This window comes from Arachis ipaensis, chromosome B7 (genome assembly GCF_059453495.1).
Source record: "Arachis ipaensis isolate K30076 ecotype BB chromosome B7, ASM5945349v1, whole genome shotgun sequence".
Taxonomy (NCBI): domain Eukaryota; kingdom Viridiplantae; phylum Streptophyta; class Magnoliopsida; order Fabales; family Fabaceae; genus Arachis; species Arachis ipaensis.
In genome coordinates this window covers 143037216-143047195 of record NC_142442.1, presented here as the reverse complement: position 1 = coordinate 143047195, position 9980 = coordinate 143037216, and the positions used below count along the sequence as shown (strand labels likewise).

Below are 9980 nucleotides of genomic sequence, written 5' to 3'. Positions count from 1 at the left end.
TGTCTATAGGTATGCCTTGTAGACATGCAGTGGCAGCTATGTCTAAGATGGGCCTTAGGCCTGAAGATTTTGTGCATAAGTGGCTGACAATGGAAGCAGTAAGAGCTACATACTCACATTGCATCAAACCGGTTAATAGTGAAGAGTACTGGGTACAATCGGATGCTCCTAAGACTCTTCCTCCTCCAATCAAAAGAGCTGCTCATAGGCCAAAGATGAAGAGAAGATCGGACCTAGTTGAGAAAGAGATGAATCCAAACAAATGTAGAAAAACCTTTTAAGTCACTTGCTCAAAGTGTGGTCAGCTAGGACATTACTACAAGACTTGTACCAATGCATCTCAAGACCCGAATTGAAAACTCATGACAAAGAAGGAGAGAAGGGCAAAGAAAGGGCCTTTGCAATTTGTAGAGTTAAGCCAAGCTAACACTGAGCAGGTATAATTCAACAAGTGATGATTCAATTTCAAAATATATTTAATATGCTAACTGTCCTATAAATATATAGTTAAGCAATTAAGTGTCCTAATTGGTTGAGCCTTGTTGTGTTCCAATCTTGTGATTTGACGATTAAACAGGTTCAGCAAACAGGACAGAACAACTCAACTGCCAATGCTGAGAAAACTACATTAGATGCTGCTGTGAGTTTATGCTAATTTAGTGTCTTTATTTGGCATAACACTAATTTATTTGTTACCCTAACAGTTACCATTTCTGATAGGCTAAGACAAAGAAGAACAAAAAGAAGCTTCCCAAAACATCTGCAAGAGGACAATCAGTGAACCATAGTCAAGGGGAGAAAATTAATGTCTCTCAGTCTGCACCCCAAGCAAATGAGGTAAAAAATAGTCCTAAGTTAAATTTGTAATCTCTATTTAATTTAATTATGACCTTTGCTATGATCTTTTTGAGGATAGCCTGCAACAAAATTCAACACCAACTCTGCACCATACTTTAGAGAGAAGCAACCAATTGTGAGACCCACTGCTCCAATAGCATAAGGCTCAATCGAATGAACCTACGGCCAATCCTGTCTGTTGGTTCAGGTCAATCTACTTCAACTAACCAAGGTGTATCAACAGGAGTATTAATTGAGACCATGGCTACAACAACTTCAGAGATTAGGGCTCCCAACAAGAATTGAATTGTTGATCTAGTTTTAAAAGTTTGAGACTAGGAATAACAGATAATTTAGACAATAGCTTGTTAACACTGTGTCTATTTTAGTTATCAAATTACTTGCTACGACAACTATGTTGATTAGAGACCTTGTGTTGCCCTTGCTTTTGTTATAATATAATTAGATGCTAAGACATGTAACCAATGATATAGTTGGTTGAATACTCTTTTGGATAACTATATAAGTAAGGGTTGTTATGATGATTCCCTTATTCTATTATTATGGATGTGTTAAGTTTCAACTTTCAACAGATGGCTTCTTACTTTGTTCAACAAATTCATAATGCCTTATTTTATTACAAAATCATGTATACTACTGCATTCTTTAAAATTGAATAAACGAACATATAAAAATAAAAGCAGCTTAATTATATTTATATTCATTCATCAAAAGTGATCAATAGCAATAAATACCATAGCCTAAACAACTTAACAACCCTGATCTCCATGTTTCACAATACTCCAGAAGCAACATTTGATCTCTCTAAACTACACCACTAAACAGGTTTTCAACTACAATTCCAGCAACAAATGCCAACATAACACATTCAACACTAGTACATTTATTTTGCAAAAAATTCAATCTAGCTTTCTTCAAATGAATTTCTAAGCCAACCAATCTTTCCTCTAGCTCCCTAACTTTGTTATCATCTGCAGAAGAATAACCTTCTTTAAGATTCTGATTCAGCTTCAAACCTCCGAACAAAAGAGTCTTCGCAGCATCCTCATTGAATAATGCAACATAATCATCAAGCCAACAAAAGTATTTGCAATGAGGTGTTGGAGTTTACAAAATAATATTCTTTATTATGAATCTAAGGGAAAACAAAATTAACATAATTTTAATTTTTGATAAACCTGCCTTGAAATATGAGCATCAATGAAAAATAAAGTGAACAAAATTTTAATTGTTAATAAACCTACCTTAAAGTATGAGCATCGAAAGAATAGTCTGTTTGGGTTCATATCGGTTTCAGACATGAACAAAATTGCATAAATTCCTCAATTACACCCTGGGACAACCCACTTCTTCTTCCACTTTGATCCCACACTCCCAGTAACTTTCAAACTCCAACCTAATTCGTTTTCAACTCTCCCACTTCGCTGATTTGATATCGACCCACGTTCTTCACTATCAACCATGTCGTCCTAGGGTTTACAGTCGAACACATTGATACATTTTCAGAATATATAGTGAAGCAGTACAACATTTGAACCTCTCATCCCACTTAAAACGACAGCATTTTTGTTTGGGAGGCAGGAACAGATCGACCCCTATCTATTTTTAAATTGACAGATTGGCACTTAATGGACACCTGACAGCCAGCTCATCACCATTAAGTGAAACGTATACTTATTTCGTTTGTTTTTAACGCCGGAAAGCACAGAAGAGCCACCATGTCTCACGGAATACAAAGACAAGAGTGGGGACGTACCTTTTTTTTAGGCAGGAATCGCTTTGTCCTTCTGAAAAATGGACAGGGATCGAGTTTGGTGTTTACTCATTAGATGAGTAACTTGCCCTTTTTTGTTACGGGCAGGGCCGGAAACCCGACCCGAATGACCTTTTTCTTTTAGGTGCATCGATGCTAAAATGTTGTTCTCGTTTTTGGACACATGGTAATATGTTATTAAAGGATGAAGGACCAGCCTAGTATGAGAGTCCAAATGGGCTTTCCACTTTTGGTACATAACGGGCGGGTCGAAAAGAACCATATAGCAGTGATTTGATTTCATTGCTACGGTAGGTGCGGTGCTGTGCTAAGCCAGAAAGAAAGAAAGAAACATGGTCATCACTAATTTCAACGGAGTTGGCGTCGGATTTGGTATGCTAGATTTGTCTCTACGATTCTTCATGAATTCTTCATTGAATTTAGTTTTCACAAATTTCACTCACTCGAGCTGATCTTCATTGTTGGGTTTTCAGGTTTCGGAGTAGGTTGCGGTTTCGGTGTAGGATGGGGTTTCGGAGGTCCTTTCTTTTCACTCCTTCCAAAACCTCTGATTTCGCTAATCATTCTTTTAATTTCATGTGCTTTGATCGTAATATTGTTGTAACTTGATTATCTGAGATCCCTTTTTTGTAATTTTGTCAATTTCAAGTCTCAGTCTGCTAATTTATCTGATCTGTTTATTTTGTGTATTCATCAGGTATGCCATTGAACTTCTTGGGTCTTGGTGCAGGTATAATTAGTTAATTACCATCTCCCTCTTGCTTTTTTCTCGCTTTTTCAGTTTCAGTTTTCATTAGATGGAAATAGCATGCATACCCTTGCTGTTATACAGGTTCCTGTTATAATCTTGTTGCAAATGTTGATCCTTCTGGTTCTGGTTATTCATATTATATGACATTGATACAATCAAGTTATGTGACATGGTTTCTGTAATCCTGCCAGTGTTCCCAAGAGAAAAATTCATAATGATTTTTTAAGACATGAACATGGACAGCCTCAAAATTGTAACATTTTGGTTCCAAATTCATGACTTTTAGTTCTTGTGGTATCTGTACTTGGATTGTTCGTTCAATCTTTCAAGAACAATATTATTATTGGATAGGTGGAGGCTGTGGCGTTGGAGTAGGACTTGGTTGGGGGTTTGGTACTGCTTATGGTAGCAAGTATCGGTCATCACGGATCACATTTCAGGGAATGGAATTTGACAATAAGGTGGAGAAAGGCAACCCCAATGAGTTATCTAAAGCTAGCACAGAAATAAAAAGTTCTGGGTAGCCTCTGTTTCATTTCGTGTGTGTGCGTTCGCACGTGCTTCCCCGTTCAACTTAGTGTAGAGCTACCTAAAGCTGCTCAGCCATGGTCATCTATGGCATTTGCAATAACAAGAAGCATGTAGAGATTCAATGGTGTCTTAGTTTCGTCCTTTTCTTCCTTTTTGGTCCTTGCATTTCATAAATAGAAAATCATATTTAGTGTTAGTCTGTCTATTTATGAAATGAATTGATTGGTACGTGTGAGTAGTTTGGTTTAGGACGTTGTCAATATCATCTTCTGCAATTCTATTTTGTTTTTGTTTAAGAAAAGCGTGTATTAGTGTTAATGAACCATACTTTTGGTTGGAGGGAGTGAAATCAATCTCGACCATTCTTTTGACTATCAGTTAGCTAATATGTGTTTGGTTATCAATTGAATTTCTTTTTTTATATGGAAAACATATAAAGTTTAAGTTTCAATATATATCTTGTATGCATTTATTAAAATGAAAATAAAAATAAAAATTTTTTATTAATAATGAGCCTAACATATATCCCATGTCAGCTGAATCGTTTATTTAATATCTATGAAATTATTGACAAGCTACTTTCCTCTCCAACCCACGGATGAAGTGAAAAATGTGGTTGTAACTTGGAAGTAGCATCGGTGAGTGAAGCAATCAAATTAACACTCACCATGCTAAAAAGTTGGGAGTCTTGGAAAGTGTTTCAAACTACAGGAACTAGCCTCAAAACTCTTGAATCATGGAGAATCAGAGGGTTTTCACACGCTCACAGGTTGTCCAACACAAATCCAAGAAAGCTTGTTGGCTTGTGATCAATGGCAGAGTATATATTTCTATCCATGCCTCATTGCCTCTCTAATTTGACACTTCCAAAATTAATTTATTGTTGGTGCGAACAAAACTCTAACTTTAAACTGATTATATATATAACTTCATTTTCTTTTAAAGGTATTGGGTGTCACGAAGTTCTTGGAGGAACACCCCGGCGGCAAAGAGGTGTTGATGGAGTTAGCAGGCAAGGATGCAACGAAGGAGTTCGATGCAATTGGACACAGCAAAGGAGCACAGAACTTGGTCCTTAAGCACCAGGTGAGTGTCCTGCAAGGTGCCACCATAGAAGAGGTAGAAGCCAAGGACCATGTTGCGGATACGGAGTCCAAGAACAAAGAGATGAGTTCGTTCGTTATAAAAGAGGATCCCAAGTCCATGTCTGAGACACTTTACGAGTTCTTTGTTCCAGTTCTTGTTGCCACATTCTATTTTGGCTACCGATTACTTACCAGAGCAAACCCACACATTTAGTTATTTACTGGCTCATTTAATCCAAACACCACTCTCATTTTTCTAATTAAAAAGTTGGTCATGCATCGTATATTTTAATATTTTCCATAAGGAAATAAATATAATGGCAATAGTGAAGTAGACTCAATTTTGTTCTACAAACATCTTTCTGTCTTTCCCTTGCCATCCAAAATGAAAAGCAATACACCCTGACAGTATCAATTATCACTTTTTCTCTCCTAGATTGTAGACTTGACAGTTAGTTAATCAACTGCCTTGTATGATTGTATCCTCAAAAAAGGGAGCATCACATAAGCTGAAAGAAATATAGATAAGTCTACCCAGTTTTACTTCCATGGTTCCTTGTTACTTTCCAGCAATTTGATAGTATATGATCCTGAATTTTTACATGCAGGGCTAAAGCCTAAAAGCTTTGGTACACAATACAGTTCTCAATTCACTAGACAGACATACATGAAACGACATTTAGTAGGTTATTCCCCCTTTGTCTCGAACACACTTTAGTGAGACAAAATTGAAATGGAGGGGCTAGAGCAAATAGTACAAAAAGGTCAGGATGTGCTACTGCTGCCTAGGATTAAGGACCACTCTAAATACTACCTAGTGATATCAAACCACCTTGTACATCGACACGGGGTATGTTAGTGAACCAGAAAAAACTCTCACCTGCTTAAGCAACAACATATATGAGCTTGTACTGAAAGAATGTTTCTGTTCCCCTTGGCGCCAACCACAAATTGATAGATAATGTATCTAAATCTTCCTTACTACATTGTGCAAAAAGCAATTAAAACTGCAGAGAAATCAGCATTGTAAGCAAACATGTAGGTGTATTCACATTATAAAATGGAGGAGAAATAAAATGATAATTGAACAATAAGTCAATAACATTGGTATAAGCAACAATTGACACAATTACATCATCCTTTAGTCTATAAGGTGCGAGCACAACACAAAACTATATACACCAAGATATATGGTTGGATGCTCACAGAAACCCCATGATAAAAGCAGCCAACTACAGAAGTTTCCTACTGAAACTTAAAAACTGGAAACATTACAAAACCTCCCCACCTCAAATATGATTCTAGCACGATATTTGAGGTTCATCTTAAAAAAATGCATCTTATATAAAAAAGTTCTGTAAATTCGAAATAGCTTTGTGTCTATGTGTCAAATATACACAGCAACAAAATCACAAACAGGGAAAGCATGAAAAACTCAACAGAATCATGTACAGTTGTACAAAGCAGTGCCTAAGGCTAAGAAATTGCAGAACATGCAAATGCACACTTTTTTGTAGGAATAAAGTTTCATACATGCAAACAAAGAAAGATCCAGAGCTTACCTATCATGCAAAGGAGAATAGATATCCACACAGTTAACTGAACAGGCCTACTGTACTGCATTTGGTATTGAGATCTTTGAAGCTGTCTTTGAATAGCCCCATACCATCCATATAGTTGCTTATCATAACATTCATCACAGCTATCAAGGTAACTCTTACTTCTTTCATAGCATGAATTCAAGCCCTTTTTTCATCAACACAAAAGGTAGTATTAATGATTTGGTTAATTAATCGAAATACTCATACTAAATCAGACTCAAAACATACCCCATTCAATTGCGCTGATGGTAGCAGTGCATTATCACTTTCTTGATGATGATTTCCTGCTTTGAGCTTTTTATAACCATTCTTGGCCCACTTCAACTTAGAGACTGATTCCATGGAGCTAACAAACGCAGAGAGACTGGCTACCTTATGCATAGCACCAGAAGAACCGTCGGGGGTATTGCGTTGTTGAAGCTCATCAGAAACAGCAATTTTCCAAGAACTAACATGGGCATCAGCACTAGCCGCCCTGCGATGCCCAGGTGATTTGTCCTCCACTTCTAGTGTGGAGCCCCAGCCAGATGTTGACTGTGAATCCTCATGGTCTCTACCAACAGATTTTCCTTCAGCCTCTGGCATACCGGAAAGGAACAATGCGAGCTCGTCTCTTTCTCCTTCATCTAGCCGCACCCAAGGCAGAGGCACCTTGTTACCTGGATGAAGGGACTCATTTAAGGAATGTTCAACTTTTGTAATCTTGTCAACAATGGCAGAAATGAAATCTTGGTGCCTATTTCTTGCATCCTTAGTTGAGCTATTGTTATAACTCGATGTAACCGCTTTTTCAAATTCATCTAACTGCATTGGCCTCCCCAAAATGCAACCAAATGCTCAGCATCATGATCCAACAATCCAAATCACAATTACAACAAGAAGCTAAGCAATTACCTGCCATTTAGCAGTGCCAAGAGCAGTATGCACATCCCGGCATATTTCATCAGAGTTCCAAGGGCTGCACGCATCTTTCTTTGCATGAATCCATGCCCTAAACGCAGATTCCATCCTTCAAAACACCATCACAGCAAATCAATTACCCAAAAAAAAAATGGCAGATTCATGTGTAAACATATTAATTAATTATAAGGATTTTAATTTCCTATTTCCCCCGCCAGACAAGCTATGAATTCTTAAAGGGAAAAGAAAAAGGAATAGGGAAGTACCTGTCTGCGGACTCCTGAACTTGTTCGGCAGCGGTAAAGAAAGGATCTTTCTCCCATCGATTAAAAGTGGATGCCATGGATATTGAATAATAAAATCGATAATGGAGAAGAAGGATGAATCCGAGATATGGAATCTGTGTTGCAAGCTTGCAGCTATGGAAGTTGGCACACAGGAAGCTCGTTTGGTGGATCCGGTTACTTTACACCATACACGTGATCGCATTCACGAAGCTAATTAATTTTCTCTTTTGTTTCGCTAAATGTATTATTGGCGATTGGTAAAGCGAATTTATGGATTGGATATAGAACACGTGTCATAGCCATCATGCTTGTCGGGTGGTACGCCGTCGTTTTCCAGAAAGCTGCAACATGAAGCTACAACATGGCTTTTCCCTCAAAGTTGAAAGTAGAAGCTTCTCTGTGTTTTGACCTGGCCGAGATAATAAGATAAGCAGCATAGTTGTCAGAAGGAACCAGTAATTGAATCCATCGGATTATTAGTTGATTGATTTACTGGTTTAATGAGTAAATTATTGATTGAAACATAATTCAGTCCTATTTAAATAAAAAATATAAAATAATTAAAATTTAAAATAATTTAAAAAATTATTTTTAATTGTAATGATTATTATTTATTTTATAAATTCAATAATAATAATTAATTTATTTAAAATTTAAATTCATATTTTACTTATAAAAATTTTAATCAAACATAATAATCTATAATATTTTACTACATATCAAAGAACTATTTTGACCAAACTTACTAATAATTAATCTAATTACAGTCTCCGACTCAAAATATAATTAACCATGACTTTCGGCCCAAAACATAATCAACCATGCCTGCGACCCAAAACATAAATCAACTACGGCCTCCCGAAAATCTTTATCATTGTTATTCTATCATAAGTTATTGAGGTTTTCGCGACATTAATGTCTTAGGATTGAACTACGATTCTTGTATGTTGTGTTTAATGGCTGTTGCGGTTGCGGGGATGATCGGATTTTGACGTCGCTCCTATAAAATAAAAATAAAAGGGAGTTTGTCACGTAGTTAAGTCACGTTTAAGGTAGGAGCTTTTTCTTAAACCCATTTTATTTCTAAAAATTGTTATAAATCGATATTGATATGAAAAATATATATTTTGTGATTATGTGAGTCTTATGGATTAAACTGAGCTATTTTGAATGAATGTGATTGTTTACTTGATTGATTTATTAATTGATTGAGAAGGCTGAAAATCCTGATTTTAATTGATTATGTTTAGTTGGTTGTTGTTGAAATGGTTGCTTGATAACATTGTATTAGTCGTGAAATGAAAATATGATGAGTAATTAGTGAATGGAGTTGGGTTTTGTACTTGGTTCAGAGTTATTATGATGATGATTGGATTGCAGTTGTTTTCTGATTATTGAGACTGGGTGCTTGCTGTAAATTTTGGTTATATTAATAATATTACTTTGGTTAAATTGAATGGATTGAGAACCTTGTTGTTTTTATCGTTGTTGAGAAAAAGATCAGTCAATTGTTGTGATTGATGGAACCCTTGAAAGGTGGTAAAGTCCGAGTTTTAGGAAATGTGCTGTCGAAATTTTTATAAGTTTGGACTAAACTTAATAATAAGGAAAATGAGATTGGTTGTTGCCCCCTAAAGTTTAGAGACTTTGCCGTGGAGTCTAATTTAATAAATTCTTATTTAAGGTAATTTAAGTGATTAATTTAAGAATAAATGATTATGACATTTTATTAAAGTTGTAATTTGTGAATAGGATGATTTTTGAGTCTTTTGAAAGAAGTTTAAACTTGAAATGGTTTTGAAGTTAGTTTGAAAATTTTGGTTAAGTGAAAAATGAGTTTTATGAAAAAGAACTTGTTTTAAGTAAAGTTGCTTTAGAGGATTCCAGAAAATATTACAATTTAGAAGATTTTGGTTAAATTCGTCGGGCTATAACTTGGCCCTCAGATCTCAAAAATTTGTAAAACTTGATTTGAATGAAAACTGGGTTTGTCTAGTTTATGACGTTCGAAGAACGAACGAAAAATAATTTTTATAGCAAAAGTTATGAAGGTTTGAAAATTGGGCTTTAAAACTGAATTTCAGAATTTTGCAACATACTAGAGTTTTGTTGTTGTGCACATGCATAGAGGCGTGCGTGCGCACTAGACAGGGGTGTGTTGGAGGTTGTTTATATACACAAGGTGGTGCGCAT

The 9980-nt window shown here is 36.0% G+C and overlaps 3 protein-coding genes across 4 annotated transcripts; 2 read left to right on the top strand and 1 right to left on the bottom strand.

The window, feature by feature from the left end:
• The first annotated feature begins 2846 nt into the window (after positions 1 to 2846).
• On the top strand, positions 2847 to 4288 carry LOC107606378 (glycine-rich protein). Its single transcript, XM_016308445.3, has 4 exons — positions 2847 to 3004; positions 3106 to 3150; positions 3330 to 3362; positions 3735 to 4288. The coding sequence occupies exons 1-4, from the start codon at positions 2965 to 2967 to the stop codon at positions 3905 to 3907; spliced, it is 291 nt and encodes a 96-aa protein (XP_016163931.2). The 5' UTR covers positions 2847 to 2964; the 3' UTR covers positions 3908 to 4288.
• Positions 4289 to 4518: 230 nt separating this feature from the next.
• Positions 4519 to 5266, top strand: LOC148554385 (cytochrome b5-like). The gene is made up of 2 exons (XM_088493210.1): positions 4519 to 4734; positions 4860 to 5266. Exons 1-2 carry the CDS (start codon positions 4651 to 4653, stop codon positions 5211 to 5213), a joined length of 438 nt encoding a protein of 145 aa, XP_088349336.1. The 5' UTR covers positions 4519 to 4650; the 3' UTR covers positions 5214 to 5266.
• Positions 5267 to 5522: 256 nt separating this feature from the next.
• LOC107606377 (uncharacterized) lies at positions 5523 to 8298 on the bottom strand. 2 transcript variants are annotated; one of them, XM_016308444.3, is made up of 5 exons: positions 7767 to 8298; positions 7495 to 7609; positions 6829 to 7404; positions 6562 to 6745; positions 5523 to 6006 (listed from the first exon to the last, which is right to left on the bottom strand). In XM_016308444.3, exons 1-5 carry the CDS (start codon positions 7841 to 7843, stop codon positions 5981 to 5983), a joined length of 978 nt encoding a protein of 325 aa, XP_016163930.1. In that variant the 5' UTR covers positions 7844 to 8298; the 3' UTR covers positions 5523 to 5980. The 2 variants fall into 2 exon arrangements, with proteins under 2 accessions (XP_016163930.1, XP_016163929.1); XM_016308443.3 differs by lacking the exon at positions 5523 to 6006 and having other exon boundaries at positions 6386 to 6745; positions 7767 to 8219.
• Positions 8299 to 9980: the final 1682 nt, after the last annotated feature.

Bases quoted from the DNA above. Each gene is read 5' to 3' on its own strand.
- LOC107606377 (XM_016308443.3), bottom strand. From the start codon at position 7,843: ATGGCATCCACTTTTAATCGATGGGAGAAAGATCCTTTCTTTACCGCT. The intron at 7,405-7,494 runs GTAATTGCTTAG...AGGCCAATGCAG, and splicing joins TTGGCACTGCTAAATGGCAG to TTAGATGAATTTGAAAAAGC. The intron at 6,746-6,828 runs GTATGTTTTGAG...TGATGAAAAAAG, and splicing joins CATCAGCGCAATTGAATGGG to GGCTTGAATTCATGCTATGA.
- LOC107606378 (XM_016308445.3), top strand. From the start codon at position 2,965: ATGGTCATCACTAATTTCAACGGAGTTGGCGTCGGATTTG. The intron at 3,005-3,105 runs GTATGCTAGATT...TTGGGTTTTCAG, and splicing joins CGGAGTTGGCGTCGGATTTG to GTTTCGGAGTAGGTTGCGGT. The intron at 3,363-3,734 runs GTATAATTAGTT...ATTATTGGATAG, and splicing joins CTTCTTGGGTCTTGGTGCAG to GTGGAGGCTGTGGCGTTGGA.
- LOC148554385 (XM_088493210.1), top strand. From the start codon at position 4,651: ATGGAGAATCAGAGGGTTTTCACACGCTCACAGGTTGTCCAACACAAA. The intron at 4,735-4,859 runs GTATATATTTCT...TTTCTTTTAAAG, and splicing joins GGCTTGTGATCAATGGCAGA to GTATTGGGTGTCACGAAGTT.